A 20,934-nucleotide genomic window follows, 5' to 3' on the forward strand; every position below is an offset into this window, starting at 1 on the left:
TTTTGTCAATGATAAAAGGAATTTTGCTTGTAGGGATAAGGTGATTATTCCATTGTATAAAACAATGGTCAGGTAAATCTTCAGTATTGCATACAGATATGGAGGCTGCATTTTAAGAAAGATGTGGAGCTGCTTGTATGAGTACAGAGAAGAGCAACAAGACTGTTGAGGGGGAACAAAAGGGTGATCTTATTAAGAAGGGCTTCAGTTCTGCAAATTGCAGCATCTGGAGACTAAGCACCTGTGAGGTGATCTGTTTAAGGTGTTCAAGGCTTTGAGTTGATTGAGCAAGTTCAATGCTGGTGGAATTCTTCCTCTTGCTCAGACATGCACACATGAGGGGCACAAAATCAAATTGAGGATGGACAGTTACAAAATAGATGTGTGGAAGTTTGCCTTTATCCAGCTGGTTGGTGATTGCGGAACAAACTTCCATCTATTGTGGAAGTTGGTAGCTGAAATAAATTGAAGGAAGAACTAGATAAACAATTGGAAGGAATAAATAGGTGAAATGGGAGATGTCTTTTTTTTTTAAGCTGATGCTGTATAAGCTTGCTTTCTTGTCTTCCATCATTTGCCACTGCTAATGCTGATGTAAGGCAGTGAATCCAGATGATATGAGTGGCCAGTGCAGTATTGATTTAATTTGATGTGAGTGTATTATAGGAAAATAGAGTTCATTATAGGCCTAATGACTGTGATGAGTATAACAAGCAGAGCTGTACAGACAAATAAGAGTGAACCAGTAAAATAAATGGAGGATTTTAACTTTTAAGATATTGATTGGGTCTTGTGGATTGGTCACTCACATAGTAGCAGATTTTTTCTAGATTTATTCATTAGCAGTTTTCTACAGTAGCTTGCTAGAGAGAAAACAAGAGAAAACAAATTCTTAATCTGATTATTAGTAGTTACTTATCCTATGTTGAGAATATCCATATAAAGGAAACGCTAGGTGGCATTAATCATAATATATTGATGTGGGATATACTTAAAGATATAATTGTTATCAAATGGTAAGGGAAAGTGATTTTGTAAAGCTGATTACAGTGGTCTTAGACAATTTTTAAATTCCTTACAGTGGGACCAACTGCAAATTCTAAACTAAGAGATATAGCTTAAAGTTGAGACCTAAATGGATATCACACTGATGAGACCAGTACCAGAAAATAAAAATGTGTGACACGATTATAAATTATCAGGGAATGTGGAATGCTATAGCAAATACAAACTAATCTCATATACTTGGATTTCAGGAAAACTTTTGACACTGTTGCACATGGAAGACTACTGTACCAAGTTGGAGTAGTATGGTATTAAGGGTAAGTTAGCATTAGCATTAGTAGAGGCAGTTGATGCAAGAAAGCAAGCTTATGCAGCATAAGCCAAAAAAAAAAAACCCACTTCCACTTCACCCCTCTGTTCATTCGAAATACCTGTCCAGCTGAGCCTTAAACTTGTTTAGGCTATCAACTTCCACGACAAGGTATGGAAGTCTGTTCCACCAACCAACCACCCTCCTGGCTAAAGGCAAATTTCCGCACGTCTATCCTACATCTGTCTTTCCTCAATTTGAATTTATGCCCTCTCAGGTGATTATTCTGAGCAAGAGGAAGAATCCCATCAGCATTTAACATGCTCAAACCATTCAAGGCTTTATACACCTCTATCAGATCACATCGCTGGTGCCTAGTCTCCAGACACCGTAATTTGCAAAACTTAAGCCTTTCTTCATAAGAGCACCCCTTTGTTCCATTCACTAATCTTGTTGCCCTTCTCTGTACTCGTTTCAGTAGCTCTACATCCTTCTTGAAATGAGGCCTCCAGACCTGTATACAGTACTCTAGGTGTGGCCTCACCATTGCCTTATACAAGGGAATAATCACCTCCTTATCCCTGCTAGAAAAATTCCTATATATCATTGACAATACACCAGGAGCTACTCTTGCAGCCCGTCTGCACTGCTCAGAGAACTTCATATCTGCCTGCACAACCACCCCCAGGTCCCTTTCATTCTCTACCACTGTCAGTGTAGTACCACAAAGTTGATACGTTGCTCTGGGGTGGCTGTTTCCCATATGTAGTACTTTTCATTTGTCAATGTTAAACTTCATTTGCCACCTCTCAGCCCATCTGCTCAACCTTTCCAGATCCTGTTGCAGCAGCATAGTGTCAGTAGTGTCCTTGACAACCCTGCCAACCTTCGTATCGTGGCACCTCCGTAGCCAGGTGGGAAACAGCAGCAGTGCGTAGCACACGCTTCTTGATTAGACCGGGGAACGAGCCCGTCACCACCAAATACGGAGGATGCGGAAAGGTCAGGGAATGACCATCGCATGTCCCGGAGCAATATGGCCTTCATTCCTAATGCTCCTAAAAACCAAAATAACAAACATAACAAACCTTCATATCGTCTGCAAACTTGGACATTAAGTTTGATATACCATCATCAATATCATTTATAAATACAGAAAACAATAATGGACCCAATACTGAACCCTGAGGGACTCCACTAATAACATTAGTCCACGATGAGCAGTGTCCATTGATTACCACTCTCTGTCTTCTCCCCCTCAACCACCCCTTTATCCATAGTAGAAATTTGCCTCCAATGCCACACTGCTCCAATTTGTGCAGCAGTCTTCCATGTGCAACAGTATCAAAAGCCTTTCTAAGATCCAAGTATATAATATCAAAGTTATTCCCTGCATCCAGTTCTTTTGTGACTGCATCATAGTATCCAATCAAATTGGTCAGGCAAGACTTCCCCTTAACAAAACCATGCTGTGTCCGAGCTATAACTGAAGTATTGTTTAGATGATCCTGCAGTGCTTCTTTAACCAGTGCCTCCATTAATTTTCCTGGAACAGAAGTTAAACTCACAGGTCTATAATTACTTGTGTCAGCCTTTGATCCTCCTTTGTGAATTGGGGTCACATTTGCACATCTCCAGTCTGTGGGTACCTCCCGTGAGTCCAAGGAAGCTCTCATAATTATGGCTAAGGGTTTGCTTACTTCCTTTGCTGCCTCCTTTAATATAACTGGATAGATCCTATCCACCCCAGATGCCTTTCTTGTCTCTATCTTCAACAATTTCTCCTCCACTTTACTCTCAGTTATTACAAGATTCTCTAGCTTACTGTCAGAGTTGAATACACGTCTGGCATTCCCCTCGCTGCATAAATCCTCATGTGTGAATGTCGATGCAAAATATTCATTTAGTTTATTAGCTACCTGAGCAGGATCATCAACAGTTGACCCATCGATATCACGTTGACCAATCTGATTCATTCCCTTCCTTCTAGAGTTTACATAAGTAAAGAACTCTTTGCATCCCTTGCCAAAGATTTCTCGTAATCTGCCTTCGCCTGCCTAACCTCCTTTGTAACTTGGTTACAGATCAACTTGTATCTATCATAGGCTTCTGTGTCACGTGTTAATTTGTATGTATCCCATGCATTTTTCTTCTCTGCCATGTGTCTCATTAGTTCATCTGACATCCATTTTGGCCTAAACCTTGAACAATATTTCTTAGTTGGTATGTAAAGCCTAGTAGCTTCCAAGATAAGTTCTTTGAATGCTTCCCATTTTGAATTTGCTGTTGGTAACATCATCAGTTGGTCCCACTGTATAGAATTTAAATACTGTCTCAGTCCATCGTAGTCGCCTTTTAGAAAGCAATAACCCTTCCCTTTACCCCTAATGGTAGTTACCTCTTTGAGTAAATCCCACTTCAGCACACTGTGATCACTGCCACCTAGTGGTTCCTCTATCTGCAGATTCTTAATGCATGAAGAATCACTACTGATAATCAAATCAAGAGTATTACTCCTTCTAATTGCCTCCCGAACATGCTGATGTAGGAAACAATCATTCAATAAATCCACAAAAGCCTTGCTGGTGTGTGAGTAACCAGTCCCCAAATTCCAGTCAATATCTGGGAAATTAAAATCCCCCATTATAAGACTCTTTGATTTACTGGCCCACTCTATTTCCTTGTACAGTTTCTTATTATACTCATCAGAGTCATTAGGCCTATAGCACACTCCTACTCTCAATTTTGATTTCCCAATGCTTATGTCACACCAAACTGACTTGACACTGCACTGTCTAGCGATGTTGACTGGCTTCACTTCCTTGTATTTTATGTGTTTCTTAACTAATAGCATAACCCCTCCTCTCTTCCTATCCTGTCTGTCTTTTCTGTAGATGTTGTACTCCCCAAATTCCAGTTCTGCATTCCTTATATCTGTGTGACACCACGTTTCTGATATCCCAACAATATCTGCCTTTGACGTTTTGAGCAATACCTCAAATTCATCAAATTTATTTACTAAACTCCTAGCCTTGGTGTACATGCAAGTATACATGCACCTGTTTCTATTGTTAGCTACCCTAACACAAACCATGTGTTTTACTTGTACCGCAATCCCCTGCATCTTGTTTTCCAGGCTTCTGCTCATTCCAATAGAAGCAGTGCAAGAATCACTTTCACCTCTGCCAGTGGCTACTGTTAATCTATTAGATTTTGTCTCCCCCCCCCAAGCTAGCAGTTTTCCGACCCACCTAACACTGCCTCGATAGCATCAGCAAATATTCTTGCACCCTTTCTATTTAAATCTATTCCATCCCTGTAGCAGCAGTCTCTCCTGTTAAAAAGTACAGTCCAGGCTGAAAAAAAATTCTACCCCTTGAGCGTTGCACAATCTTTCCAGGACCGAATTGATTGACAAGGCCCTCATCATATACTCCCTTCTATCGTGTCTGGGCAGAATTGCAGACACTTTCAAATTCAACCCTAGTTGCTACAATGGATAAAAGGGTGGTTGAGTGGGAGAAGACAGAGAGTGGTAATCAATGGTATTGATGAAGGCATATCAGGCTTATTGTCGAAATTTGCAGATGATACAAAGGTTTGCAGGGTTGTTAATGACAATAATGCCAGTGTGCTACTGCAACAGGATCTGTAAAATTTGGGCAGATGGGTTGAGAAGTGGAGACTGAAGTTTAACATTGACAAATTCAAAGTCAAAGTAAATTCTGGGGTTATTTCCTGTGGTAGTAATAACCCCAGTGAAACATACCAGCTGTGTGGTATTACACTTAGGGTGATAGAAAATAAAAAAGATCTGGGAGTACTTGTGCAGTCAGATATGAAGTTTTCTGAGCAATGCAGACCGGCTGCCAGAGCAGGTAATAGGGTATTGTTAATGATATACTGGAGTTTTGGCACCTCCATAGCCAGGTGGGAAAGAGCAGCAGTATGTAGCATACGCTACATACTACATATTGCCACTCCTGCCTACTGTGTACAGGTCTGGAGGCCTCATTTTAAGAAGGATGTACAGTTGCTTGAGCATGTACAGAGAAGGGCAACAAGATTGGTGAGGGGAACGAAAGGGTCCTCTTACCAAGAAAGGCTTAAGTTCTGCAAATTGCAGCAGCTGTAAACTAAGCACCTGTGAGGCGATCTGATTGAGGGGTATAAGGCCTTAAATGGGTATAGCAGGCTAAATTCATCATTAATTAAATTTTTTCAACTTCACTTCCATAATATCTCATTGACACAAAGGTTTTTTTTTTTTTAATGTAAATATCAATGCAAAGTAACTGTTGAGTTCATCTGCAACTTCACCTATGTTATCTAATACTATCCCACATCCATTACAAAAGGGTCTAATCTGATTTGTCCTTCTGTTCTTTGCATTTATATATGTGAAGAATTCATTAACTGCACTCTTTGCTCTCTTTAGCATTAGCATTAGCATTAGTAGAGGCATTTGATGCAAGAAAGCAAGCTTATGCAGCATCAGCCAAAAAAAAAAAAAAAAACCACTTCCACGTCACCCCTCTGTTCGTTCAAAATACCTGTCCAGCTGAGCCTTAAACTTATTTAGGCTATCAACCTCCACCACAAGGGATGGCAGTCTGTTCCACCAACCAACCACCCGCTGGCTAAAGGCAAATTTCCGCACGTCTATCCTACATCTGTCTTTCCTCAATTTGAATTTATGCCCTCTCAGGTGATTTTTCTGAGCTAGAGGAAGAATCCCATCAGCATTGAGCATGCTTAAACCATTCAAGGCTTTATACACCTCTATCAGATCACATCGCTGGTGCCTAGTCTCCAGACACCGTAATTTGCAAAACTTAAGCCTTTCTTCATAAGAGCACCCCTTTGTTCCATTCACTAATCTTGTTGCCCTTCTCTGTACTCGTTTCAGTAGCTCTACATCCTTCTTGAAATGAGGCCTCCAGACCTGTATACAGTACTCTAGGTGTGGCCTCACCATTGCCTTATACAAGGGAATAATCACCTCCTTATCCCTGCTAGAAAAATTCCTATATATCATTGACAATACACCATGAGCTACTCTTGCAGCCCATCTGCACTGCTCAGAGAACTTCATATCTGCCTGCACAATCACCCCCAAGTCCCTTTCATTCTCTACCACTGTCAGTGTAGTACCACAGAGTTGATATGTTGCTCTGGGGTTGCTGTTTCCCATGTGTAGTACTTTACATTTGTCAATGTTAAACTTCATTTGCCACCTCTCAGCCCATCTGCTCAACCTTTCCAGATCCTGTTGCAGCAGCATAGTGTCAGTAGTGTCCTTGACAACCCTGCCAACCTTTGTATCATCTGCAAACTTGGACATTAAGCTTGATATACCATCATCAATATCATTTATAAATACAGAAAACAATAATGGACCCAACACTGAGCCCTGAGGGACTCCACTAATAACATTAGTCCACGATGAGCAGTGTCCATTGATTACCACTCTGTCTTCTCCCCCTCAACCACCCCTTTATCCATCGCAGCAATTTGCCTCCAATGTCACACTGCTCCAATTTGTGTAGCAGTCTTCCATGTGCAACAGTATCAAAAGCCTTTCTAAGATCCAAGTATATAATATCAAAGTTATTCCCTGCATCCAGTTCTTTTGTGACTGCATCATAGTATCCAATCAAGTTGGTCAGGCAAGACTTCCCCTTAACAAACAAAACCATGCTGTGTCTGAGCTATAACTGAAGTCTTGTCTAAATGATCCTGCAGTGCTTCTTTAACCAGTGCCTCCATTAATTTTCCTGGAACAGAAGTTAAGCTCACAGGTCTATAATTACTTGTGTCAGCCTTTGATCCTCCTTTGTGAATTGGGGTCACATTTGCACATTTCCAGTCTATGGGTACCTCCCCTGAGTCCAAGGAAGCTCTCATAATTATGGCTAAGGGTTTGCTTACTTCCTTTGCTGCCTCCTTTAATATAACTGGATAGATCCCATCCACCCCGGGTGCCTTTCTTGTGTTTATCTTCAACAGTTTCTCCTCCACTTTACTCCCAGTTATTTCAAGATTCTGTAGCTTACTGCTAGAGTTGAATACACCTCTGGCATTCCCCTTGCTGAATAACTCCTCATGTGTGAATGTCGATGCAAAATATTCATTTAGTTTGTTAGCTACCTGAGCAGGATCATCAACAGTTGACCCATCAATATCAAGTGGACCAATCTGATTCATCCCCTTCCTTCTAGAGTTTACATAAGTAAAGAACTCTTTGATGTTTTTCTTTGCATCCCTTTCCAAGGATTTCTCGTAATCTGCCTTCGCCTGCCTAACCTCCTTTGTAACTTGGTTGCATATCAACTTGTATCTATCATAGGCTTCTGTGTCATGTGTTAATTTGTAAGTATCCCATGCATTTTTCTTCTCTGCCATATGCCTCATTAGTTCATCTGACATCCATTTTGGCCTAAACCTTGAACAATATTTCTTAGTTGGTATGTAAAGCCTAGTAGCTTCCAAGATAAGTTCTTTGAATGCTTCCCATTTTGAATTTGCTGTTGGTAACATCATCAGTTGGTCCCACTGTATAGAATTTAAATTATTCCTTATTACTCTTTATTCCTTATCCCCACTCTTTGCTCTCTCCCAGACTCAGTAAAGATACTATAGTGAAAATTATACTTCGCTTAATAAAACGTCTTTCTCCTTCAGAAAATGATGAACATAATTCAACCGTGGAAGACTAACATGGAACAGAACATCAGTGTTCCACAAATTCTTTCAAAAATAAGAAATTGCCCAACTCCAATGAGATTTTAAAAGATGAACTTGAGTCGGAAATTAATTAAATACTTTTAACTATTTTTGTCAAAAAAAGTTCAAAGCCTAGAAAATATGGACTGGGTACCAGAATAGAATCCGAAAGGGCGTTTTCTGCTTCTAATAAAATATGTACCAAAATTAGATTCATTTTAAACGAACATACTATTGATTGCTTATATTTTTTAAGAGCTCACTTTATTCGGACAGATAGTATGGATGCTGAAACATAACTAAACTTTGCAGTAACAATATGTATTTTTTTGTTTTTAGAATAACTATATTTTAATGATTTGTTTTCAGAATATTTATTATTGCAATAAAAGTTTATTTAAAACATGAATAATTCAAGTAATTACAGTACTTGTTTTTTTTCTTACTTTATTGCATCTAATTGTCATCAAAAGTTTTTGAATAAAATGTTTGATTTTGGAGTACCGGTATCCCGGTTTCATAAATTAAAAATACCAAAATACCAGTATTAAGATTTTGACTGGTATTGTAAGCCCTAGCACTAACTACTAACCTTACTTTATCGCTTGGTCACTGGTGGCACCGCTCCTGCCTCTTATGTGGCGGGGCTGGAAACCTGGGAGAAGAAAGCCACCCTCCCAGAGCAAAAAGGAGCAAAGGTGGACAAAATTAGATAGTCCACTTATGGATCTTTTGATCCAGATCATGACGACACAACTCCGTACCTCTCTTTTTAATACTACACTCCTCCACAGACCAATCATTGAGTAAACTTTCCCCATTTTTGATACAAAAATGTCTTGAAAATGTGGCTGGCCCTCCAAAAATGGTTAGGCGATTAAGATCCGGAGATTTATTAGTTGAAATGACTGAACGTAGACACGCTGAGAGACTATTAAAAGTATCTACCTTTGATGGAATTCCCACGTACGTTACCCCACATACCACCTTAAACTCCTCAAAAGGGGTAATATCAGAGTGGCATCTGTTAAACGTAATGGAGGATGAACTTGTCCACGAACTACGAGATCAAGATGTGGTACATGCAAAAAGAATTATCATAAAAAAAGATGGAGAGCCTGTCCCTACTAGGACAGCGATACTCACATTTAAAACACCAAACCTACCTACCACTATAAAAGCTGATTACCTTAGGTGTCAGGTAAGACCTTATATTCCGAACCCTGTCCGGTGCTTAAGTGCTAAAAATTTGGCCATTCGCAAACTGTATGCAGAGGAGTTCCTGTCAGCCCCAATTGCGGGTCCTCAGATCACAATCAGAGTGACTGTTCGGCTTTAAAAAATGACTTGCCCGAACTGCAAAGGTGACCACCCTGCATATTCCAAAATTTGTGAAAAATGGAAAACTGAGAAAAAACTAGTAAAATATAAGGTCAAGAATAAAGTCAGCTACAAGAAGCAAGAAAACTAGTTTCACCTACCATAAACAAAAATATGTAATAAAAAAATACCAAACAGTCTCCATTCAAACAGATGTCACAGTTCCCATTACCAAGTCAATTTCTGATTGGGCTAGAACTGTCCTCTCTAAGCAACAACCAAGTGTGCATAAACAGCAACCCAAACTCTCAGACCAGGCAAATAACACTCCTCTGACAATACCAGCGGCATCTCCTGCTCAAATGTATGCTAATACATCCGATATTACAAACTGAAATGCAAATGTAAATACCCAGGACATAACCATGGATACAGATGGCACATCTATACATGAAGATCCAATTTTAGAAATCTATGCTGAAGAGAAATGGACATTGGTCGACCAGTTTTCAAAAAAGACAAATCAAAATTGGAGTGTAATAAGCCAGTCAAAATAAGCCCTTCAAAAAGCAGTCAGAGAAGCTCCATCAATTAAACACAAATAATGGCCTGTATTTTACAATGAAACTGCAGAGGCTTTCGTTGCAACACAGATGATATCCATGATCTAATTAACCGGTATTCTCCAGTTGCTCTTTGTCTTCAGAAAACTTACCTAACCTCGCAAATTTCTCCTTCGATAAAGAATTATTGCCCTTTATCGAAGAGATCGTAATAGAGCAAATGCTGCCTATGGTGGTGTAGCAATCCTAACAAATTCAAATCTCCCAACTGAACATATTCCACTTCAAACTGAAATAGAAGCTGTTGCTGTTCATATAACTCTCTTTATTTCAATGACAATTGTCTCAATTTACCTACCACCAAACCATACTTACTCTTTAAAAGATCTTGAAGATCTCTTCATACAGATACCTCCACCTCTCTGTATATTAGGGGATTTTAATGGGCACCATGCCTTATGAGGCGATCCTAAACTAGACAGATGTGGTTGACTCATTGAAAGCTTTCTAGAGTCACAAAACCTTACCATACTCAATACTGGTGCACACACTCCCGTACAACTCCCAACTGCACACACCTCAGCAATAGATCTCTCAATTTGTTCTCCAGTGCTGGTCCCAAGCATAGAGTGGTATGTTTCAAATGATCCTATGGACAGTGATCACTTTCCAATCATATGCAATTTTTTAATATCAAAGACTCCTTCAAACAAACCCCGCAGGAAATGGAAATTTGTTCAGGCAGACGGGGCAAAATTTCGATCACCAGTCTCTCTTGATGAGGAAAAAATCCAGCTCCAAAATATTGATAATGTAACAGATTACATCACCTCACATCTTCTAAAAGTGGCCAAGGACACAATACCATTATCAAATCCCCCTGGTCGCAAGCATTATAATTACTGGTGGAATTGAGGAATGCACAAAAGCAAAGAAAGCAAAAATTAAAGCCTGAAATTTATTTCGGCAATGTCCAACCACAACCAACCTCATTAATTATAAGAAGCTAACGGCAAAAGCACGATTTATACAAAGGCAAGCCAAGAAAGAATCCCGGACACGTTTTGCATCGACCTTTAACAGAAACACTGATCCAAAAACTATATGGAAAAAAATTAGAAACTTATCTGGTAAGTTTCCTACTATACCTTCTCCAATCCTCTCCTGGAAAGGGCAAGACCTATCCAGAGTCTTAGATATTGCTAATGCTTTGGGCAATACTTCTGCTGAAATCTCAGCAGTATCAGCCTATTCTACATCATTCCAACCAATTAAAACACTAGAGAAAAGCATGCCATTAACTTTCAAACTGCCCGCCTTCTTTCATATAACAAACCTCTGCAATACTCTGAACTTTTGCACGCCATTAGAACAGCCCACCGTGGTGCTGCCAGGCCAGATGGAATTTATTATGTCATGCTACAACATCTTGATGACAGAGCTTTGCACCTGCTCCTGGTTTTTTACATTCGTATATTTTTAGAAAATGTTTTTACAGCTTCTTCGCATCACTGTATGTTTTGGCATTCCTAAAGCTTGGGAAAGATCCAACCAAACCCCATAGCTATAGACCGATATCTCTCTCAAGCTGCCTCAGCAAAATCCTAGAAAAAATTGTCCACAGAAGACTCATCTGGATCATTGAGTCAGAACATCTAATGAGCCATAGTCAATATGGCTTTCGTAAATATAGGTCGTGCTTAGATCTTATGGTCAATGCTGAATTTGCCATTCGAAATGCCTTTGTTAAACGTGAACATCTTGTAATGGTTTCAATAGACATAGAGAAGGCTTTTGACACCACCTGGCGGCATGGCATACTTAGTGAACTTTACTCTCTTGGTCTGCGGGGCAACCTTCCTATATATGTTCAGAACTTCATACATACTAGATTGTTTCAAGTTCAGTACCAATGTCCTCTCTGCAACATTCATGCAGGAAGAAGGTGTTCCACAGGGATCAGTACTGAGTGCCATTCTGTTTGCCCTTAGAATAGATTCTATTACCAGACAGCTTCCAAATACAGTCGAGACTTACCTTTATGCAGATAACCTTTCCATCTCCTGCCATTCCCAAAATGTGAGATCTATTGAACATCAGCTTCAGATATCACTTAATAAAATATAACAGTGGGCCAGCCTCAATGGCTATCGGCTCTTGCAGTGGAAAACAGTTGCTATCCATTTTTGTAGGCAATGCAAACTTCATCCAGATCCTGAACTTGAAATTTCTAATGTCTCCATCCCGGTCACCAATAACATCAGATTTCTAGGATTAATCCTTGAAACAAGTTTAAATTTTATAGACCATATTAAAAATGTACGTACTTCCTCTCTAAAAAAGTTAAACATACTCAGAGCTTTATCCGCCCAAACATGGGGTGCAGATCGTGCCTCTCTGCCCTAGAGAAATGTACCAACTGTGTGGTACTACACTTAAGGTGGTAGAAAATGAAAAAGACCTGGGAGTAATTGTGCAGTTGGATATGAAGTTTTCTGAGCAGTGTAGACAGGCTGCCAGGGCAGGTCATGGGGTTTTATCAGTGATATATAGGAATTTTGCTAGAGGGAAAAGGAGGTGATTGTCCCTCTGTATAAGGCAATGGTCAGGCCACGCCTTGAGTACTGCATACAGGTCAGGAGGCCTCATTTTAGGAAGGTTGTAGATTTGCTTGAGCGTGTACAGAGAATGGCAACAAGATTAATGAGGGGAATGAAGGGATCCTCTTACCAAGAGAGGCTTAAGTTCTGCAAATTGCAGTGGCTGGAGACTAGGCACCTGCGCGGTGATCTGATTGAGGTGTATAAGGCCTTGAATGGGTTGAACACACTGAATTCTGATGGGATCCTTCCACTTGTTCAGATTACGAACCTAAGGGGGCATAAATTCAAATTAAGAAAGGATGTAGAATAGATGTGCGGAAATTTGCCTTTAGCCAACGGGTGGTTAATTTCTGGAACAAACTTCCATCTGTTGTTGTGGAAGTTGATAGGTTGAATAAATTTAAGGAGGAACTGGATAGGCATTTGGAGGGAATGGTGTGATTTTTTTTTTTTTTTTGGCTGATGCTGCATAAGCTCATACACTTGCTTTCTTGCATCACTTGCCACTACCACTATTACTACATTGATGCTCATGAGCCCCCACTAAAGTTACGTAGGAAAACACTGTTTTTTCACATGCCCCGCATCCCTGTCAGTCATACGTGTTCAACCCACCATTAGAAAACCTCTTCAGAAATAAACCTAGCATAGTAAAGCCAGCTAGTCTTCGCCTCCTTGAACTGATGGAAGTTTGGAATGTTTCCATTCATTCCATACAACAGGTAGCAACCTGCTGTCAACCACCATGGGCTTCTCTTCCTCTGGTGACTTGTGACACTTACCTCTGCCAATGGGGAAAGGGCATTTTACAAGCATCTAATATCAAACAACTTCATGCAATTCACATTCAAAGATATATCGATTTTCCCCCAATTTATACAGATGGCTCTAAATCTAATTCAAATGTTGGAGCAGCTGCAGTGTTTCCAAATACCATTATTTCAGTATCCCTTCTGTTTGAATTCAGTATCTTCTCAGCTGAATTATATATAATTAAACTGGCCTTACAAAATCTCTGTTCTGATTGCTCTTTAAAATCTGTTATTTACACAGATTCACTCAGTTCAGTCATGGCTTTATGTAATTCCACAGATAAAGTTCACCCTGTTATAGACAAAATACGAAGCATATTACTAAAAATTGAAGAATTCCATCAACAGGTTACCTTCTGTTGGATTCCAGCACATTCTGGTATTTTGAGCAATGAATTGGCTGATAAAACTGCAAAAAAATCCAACTACCTTAGATTTAATATCCCTTTTCTGCCTTCAGACTATGCATTAACTATTCAAGCTGCATGCTTGTCAGAATGGTCAATAATATGGCACTCTCAAACAAATAATAAACTCTTTCAATTTAAACATGATCCTAAAATTTGGCGCTCTAGTATCCGTACATCAAGACGAGAAGAAGTAGTCCTTTCAAGGGCAAGAATAGGTCATACCCATCTAACCCATCTTTATTTACTCACAGGACACGATCCACCACAGTGTTCTCATTGTTATATAAATCTGACTGTTAAACACATTCTCATTGACTGCCCATACTATAGACAAGACAGAACTTCAACCCTGCTATCACTGGTAAATCTTGATAAACCAATAACTAGAGACTCACATTGGTGACAAGGCAAATATTTTCGAATTTTTCAACTTTCTGAAACAAATTGGTCATTTTAATCATTTCTGATTTTATAAAAATTTCTCATTTACATATATTAAAAATGAATAGGCACATTATCGCCATAGTAGCTTATGCGACATTAAGCGCCCATAACAACAACAACAACAACTATTCCTTAACAGGAATGATTATATGGAAATCACATCATGGGTTTTTTTTTTTTTTTGAAGGGAGGTTGCATCCTGTCATTGCAATTGATTAATTACTATGGCACATTAACAAAGGAACTAGATGCAAATAATAATTTTGACCTCATATACACAAAAGACTGCTGTACAAATTGGAGCAGTGTGGCATTAAGGGCAAGTTACTGCTATGGTAGAAGACAAAGGGTGGTGTAGCCAGGTGGGCAGGAGCAGAAATGCGTAGCACATGCTTCTTGATTGAACCGGGGTTCAAGCCCGTGACCGCCAAATACGGAGGATGCAGAAACGTCAGGGAATGACCACCGCATATCCCCTGAGTAATATGGCCTTAGTTGCTATAATGCTCCTAAAAAAAAAAAAAAGGGTGATTATAAATGCCTGCGAGATTTCTTTTCCTTCGTTGGATTACTGTTTCAAAACTTCTGACGTCAAAGTTGCTCAGAATGTATCAGTGAAATTATTCTTGTAGGAATGGAATCCTTTATTCCACACTCCACTATAAAATCTCGTCCTTTATCTAAACCTTGGTTTTCAAATAAATGTGCTAAGGCTGATCAAGAGAAAAATGCTGCATATCATAATTGGACTGTTTGCAATTCTTCAGTTTCATTTTCTGCCTACACCAAAGCTCGCAACAATTGTAAAACATTTATTAATCAGTCCAAACTAGATTTTGAACAAGCTAAGAGTAGAAAACTTGCTTCCTGCCCTAATGGTAGTGGAGCATTCTGGTCTCTTGCCAAGGCTATTGGCCCCACCTTTTGCCCATCTCTGCTCCCACCTCTGTCAAAACCAGATGGTTCTGTTGTCACTTCAGCCAAGGATAAAACTGACCTGCTAGCATCCCATATTTCTTCCAACTCATGTATTAATGATCCTGGTAAAACACCTCCCACCATTCCCAACACGCTCTATTCAATGCCTCCTGTGGTCTTCCGTCAAAAGGATGTCAGAAGGATATTGACAAATCTTGATGCTCCAGGTCCAGAAGAAAGCTCCAGGTCCTGATGGTATTTCTCCACCTGTTCTCAAAATCTGTGCTCCTGAATTTACTCCTGTTCTTTGCCACCTTTTTTTCACTTTCTTATTCCAAAGGTGTTTTTCGTTCTGCTTGGAAATTTGCTCATATCCAGCCAATTCCTAAAAAGGGCAACAAATACCTCCCTTCCAATTATCGTCCCATTGCAATTACTTCTACTCTTTCTAAAGTAATGGAGAAATCAATTAACTGCCAACTCTTAAACTACCTTCTGTCTGATCAACGATTGCCAGTATGGATTCCATCAGTGTCGATCCCCTGGTGATATTCTGGCTATGATACCCATTTATGGACAAATTCAATGGAAACGTTTGGTTAAACACAAGCAGTTGCTCTTGACGTTTCAAAGGCTTTCGATCGTGTTTGGCATAAAGTTCTTCTAAACAAGCTTCCATCTTATGGTTTGCCAACTGTTTTTTGTAATTGGTTATCCAGTTTTCTCTCTGATCACTCACTGAGGGTGATGGTAGATGGTTCTATCTTCTAACTTCTCCACTAATGCTGGTGTCCCCCCCCAAGGTTCAGTTCTTTACCCCACTCTTTTCCTCTTGTATATTAATGACCTTCTTCCATTGACTGGAAATCCTATCCATAGTTTTGCCAATGAAAGCACATTGCATACCACTTTCCATTTTGGGAAACTTTGCCCTGCTCAATCAGCTTCAACTTCTCGAATATCTGCTACCAATTCCTTAAATGCCGGTCTCCAGGTAATTCTCCAGTGGGGCAAAGGCAACTTAGTTAATTTCAATCCTTCTAAAACTCAGTCTTGTCTTATATCTCGCAAAAAGGATTCTTCTGCTCCTATGCTTATCTTTGTTGACACTCTGATTTCTAGGAAAAATTATATATCTTTTTTGGGGATTACCCTGACTTCTAATGTTGAGCAGTGCAGACGGGCTGCAAGAGTAGCTCATGGTGTATTGTCAATGATATATAGGAAGTTTTCTAGCAGGGATAAGGAGGTGATTATTCCCTTGTATAAGGCAATGGTGAGGCCACACCTAGAGTACTGTATATAGGTCTGGAGGCCTCATTTCAAGAAGGATGTGGAGATGCTGGAACGAGTACAGAGAAGGGCAACAAGATTAGTGAATGGAACAAAGGGGTGCTCTTATGAAGAAAGGCTTAAGTTTTGCAAATTACAGTGTCTGGAGACTAGGCACCAGCGAGGTGATCTGATAGAGGTGTATAAAGCCTTGAATGGTTTGAGCATGCTCAATGCTGATGGGATTCTTCCTCTCGCTCAGAATAATCACCTGAGAGGGCATAAATTCAAATTGAGGAAAGACAGATGTAGGATAGACGTGCGGAAATTTGCCTTTAGCCAGCGGGTGGTTGGTTGGTGGAACAGACTTCCATCCCTTGTCGTGGAAGTTGATAGCCTAAATAAGTTTAAGGCTCAGCTGGACATGTATTTTGAAATAACAGAGGGGTGAAGTGGAAGTGGTTTTTTTTTTTTTTTTTTTTTTGGCTGATGCTGCATAAGCTTGCTTTCTTGCATCAAATGCCTCTACTAATGCTAATGCTAATCTCTCTTGGCACAAGTACATTACAAATATTGCTTCCTTTGCATATAAAAAACTTGGTTTTCTCTTTTGCTCTCAGTGTTACTTTTCTTCCAAACAGCTGTTCACTTTGAACAAATCGCCCTACCATGGAATATTGTTCCCACATCTGGGGCGGTGCCCCCAATACCTCACTCAGGCTTCTAGATTCCATTCAGAAGATGGCAGTTAGGTTAATTAATGACTCCTCTCTAACGGAGTCTCTCCACTCTCTGTCTCATAGACGTACTGTTTCTGCTGCATGCCTTTTTCTACAGATACTTCCATGGACACTTTTTCTACAGATACTTCCATGGCTTTTATAATTCCCACTCTCTCTCTCTCTCTCTCTCTCTCTTTCAAAACAGTCTGAACACGTGCCGCCACCAGCCAACATCCATTTACTGTCCAACTTCAAACTCACAGAACCAACTTTTCATCTTCCTTGTTTATTCATTCAACTGCCGTTTTCTGGAACAACCTTCCTTCATACGTATTTCCTGAAAATATGTATGAAGGAAGGAAATACAGTCTACAGAAGTTCAAGTCGAATGTCAACAAATATCTTCTTTCATCTTCTCAACCTCCGACCCAAGCATGTTACTAAGTACTATAGGTTCTAATACCTCTCGTGTTTGGGGTTTTCATAAAAAAAAAAAAAAAACTTCTGGCTATAGGCAAATTTCTGCACATCTATTCAACAGCTGTCTTTCCTCAATTTGGAAATGTGCCCCTCAGGTTCTTAATCTGAGCAAGAGGAAGAATCCCGTTTTCTGGAACAACCTTCCTTCATACGTATTTCCTGAAAATTATAGTCTACAGAAGTTGAAGTAGAACTTCTGTTCAGTGTCAACAAATATCTTCTTTCATCTTCTCAACCTCCAACCGAAGCATGTTACTAAGTACTATAGGTTCTAATACCTCTCGTGTTTGGGGTTTCATAAAAAAAAAAAAAAACTGCTGGCTAAAGGCAAATTTCCACACATCTATTCAACAGCTGTCTTTCCTCAATTTGGAAATGTGCCCCTCAGGTTCTTAATCTGAGCAAGAGGAAGAATCCCATCAGCATTCAGATTGTTCAACCCATTCAAGGCCTTATACACCTCAATCAGATCATCTCTCAAGTGCCTACTCTCCAGGCATTGCAATTTGCAGAACTTAAACCTTTCTTTTTAAGTGCACCCCTTTGTTCCCCTCACCAATCTTGTTGCCCTTCTTTGTACTCATTCTAGCAACTCTACATCCTTTCTAAAATGAGGCCTCCAGACCTGTACACAGTACTCTAAGTGTGGCCTGACCATTGCCTTGTATAACAGGATAATCACCTCCCTGTCCATGCTAGCAAAATTCCTATATATCATTGACAATGCTTCGTGACCGGTTCTGGCAACCCATCTGCACTGCTCAGCAAACTTCATATTTGACTGCACTGTTACCCCCCAAGTCTTTTTGACTTTCCACTTCCCTGAGTGTAGTACCACACAGTTGGTACATTTCTCTTTGGTTATTGCTACCCATATGCAGTACTTTGCATTTGTCAATGTTAAACCTCAGTTGCCAATCTCTGGCCCATGCGCCCAACTTATCGAGATCCAGTTGGAGTAGCATAACGTCTTTACTGCCGTTAACAACCCTGAACAGATTTCTGGAACAGACTTCCATCTATCATTGTAGAAGTGGACAGCTTAAATAAATTCAAACCAGAACTAGGCAAACATTTGGAGTGAATGTATGAGTGAAATGGGAGGGTTTTTTTTTTTTTTTTTGGCTGATGTATAAGTTTGCCTTCTTGCATCATATGCCTCTATACTAATGCCAATGCTAATCCTGCAAAATATTGAAACAGTACTCCCACTTTCTAGAACATTCTAGAATCATCTATAACATTCTACCACATTCAGGAATCTTCTAGACCTTTGTGTAGAAGATATATTCCTGCTAATCAAAGAATATTGTGTGGAATATTTTCAAATATATTCTAGAAATTTCTTAAATATTATTTGTTTTTTGATTTTTATACATAATAGAAAATATTTTAATAATAATTGGTAAACAAGTGGGTCTTATTTTAATAAAAACTTTGAAAATTGTGAAAAATGAAAGATGATTCCAAACTTTTAGGTGGGAGTTTATCTAAAAGCAAAGAATGACCCCCATCATACCAAACTTTATTATCATCTGTATAGACAGGAACAGGGATGGCTTGCTCCACAAGAGGAGTCACAGTCCTTGTGGGTATCCATACCCTTTTCACATTTATTCACTTGAACACACTTAGTATCAGTAGCAGTTCATTTTGCATTGGAATCCCTCTCTCAGGATGTTCTAATATTTGCCTCCTGGAACAAACACTTACCAGTAAGATCTCAATCATATTTTCCAATTGCCCTTTCCACTCCTTCTTGGGGACTACAGTGGACATTATGTCCTACTGTGGAGTAATGCAGAAATTAACGAACAAAGATGTGTTGCTGAGCATATCTCAAAAGTAATGATCCTACTTTATTAGATATGAAAGAAATGACTATTTCCACATGCCAACCTTTACATTCTCTGCCGTTGATCTCTTTATCTTTTCCCCTTTCCTTGCTTCCACTGCTCTAATGGTCAGTGGAACAGAATCCCATGGAAGTACTTACTTCCCTGTGATAGAGACTACATTGGGTAGACAACCCTGCCATCCATCTGGAATTCCATGATGGAAGTTTGATCCATATCTTATTTGATAATCTAAGACATCCACAGAAGGGATTAAATCTTTCATTTCATTAAACTTATTTAAGCAGTAATGTTCATGTATGAATTAGATAGATAACCCCTATGCTGAAAGTTGTGATATTCCAACCAGTACATCATAATTGCATGCTTATTGCCATTTCCCACTCCCCAGTTCAAGTATAATCTTTCTACTGTCAGCAATTTTGATACTAGCATTAAGTTTGCACACTTCTCTTACAACACATCAGCTGATCTCTAAAGAAATTCAATACAGTTCTAGTCATTTTGATACCCATTGTTAAAAATCCCTCTCCTACCTTAAATATAAGTATTTTTACTCCTGAAAATTAGATCTTGTTAAATAATAAATAATCATATCATGGTAATAATCTTGTTTTTTTTTATTCATTCAGATTATCAAAAAAAAAATAATAATAAAAAAATAAAAGCAGTGTTTACTGTCACTCAAGTAAAATTTGATGCAATATTATGATTTAGGTGAATTAAGGTATTCAGTAAAAATAGCCTGCTTTATTTCACAGTTTATCAGATGAACAAAATATATTAAAACATTTTGCAAATTTGTAAACAAAAATATTTTAATTATTGTGATATTTGGAAATTGGTATAAATTATTTTCTTTATTTTTGAGATATACTTGCTCAGGTATCTTAATAAATTTACAGCTGGTTATATGTTTTTTTTGGCTGAAACCATTATTATTTAGGTAATTATAGATGGTCATTTTCATATATCAAATCGTTTGAGTCAACCTTTGGAAGTGAAACTTTTGCCATCATCTACACATGGACAGAGTGGACACAACTATAAAATATTAGCTAGTTTGGGTGCATATGCAAAACTGCCATCATACTTAGTTGACTACCAATATTTTAGAATACTCCGTGTGAGGCTTCTGGATGATGATAAATCCTGGTCACAGGAAGTAATGATAGCTGCAAAAGACTATCAAAGTCATTTGGTAGCAGTAAGTATGATTTTTTTTTATTGTCCTAATGCTGCCTTTTGTTGCTCTTTGTATTTCATCCTTAATTACATATATAAAAACATCATGCTGCAAAATCTGAATGAAAAAAATGTGTGCACCCAAATAAATAAATAAAAAAAATTGAAACAATAAGCCTTTGAGAAATGCAAGGTACTTCCTTGGAAGATGGCTAGGAAGACATCTGCATGTTTCATGAAAGTATATTACCTACATGTTCCTCAGCCTGCAATTTATCACAGACATTCTTCTAGCAATAACAGTTAAA

The 20,934-nt window shown here is 39.0% G+C and overlaps 1 protein-coding gene across 2 annotated transcripts in view; it reads left to right on the forward strand.

The window, feature by feature from the left end:
- The window catches only part of Vps13B (vacuolar protein sorting 13B), a 965,007-nt gene that overhangs the window by 644,162 nt on the left and 299,911 nt on the right, over window positions 1-20,934 (forward strand). For both annotated transcript variants that reach the window (XM_090386413.1, XM_090386414.1), the window contains exon 35: window positions 20,388-20,648. In XM_090386413.1, the coding sequence (XP_090242539.1) occupies window positions 20,388-20,648 (261 nt within the window). The remainder of the gene's footprint in view (window positions 1-20,387; window positions 20,649-20,934) is intronic.

Source organism: Mastigoproctus giganteus, chromosome 12, assembly GCF_048544385.1.
Source record: "Mastigoproctus giganteus isolate SK-2022 chromosome 12, ASM4854438v1, whole genome shotgun sequence".
NCBI lineage: Eukaryota > Metazoa > Arthropoda > Arachnida > Uropygi > Thelyphonidae > Mastigoproctus > Mastigoproctus giganteus.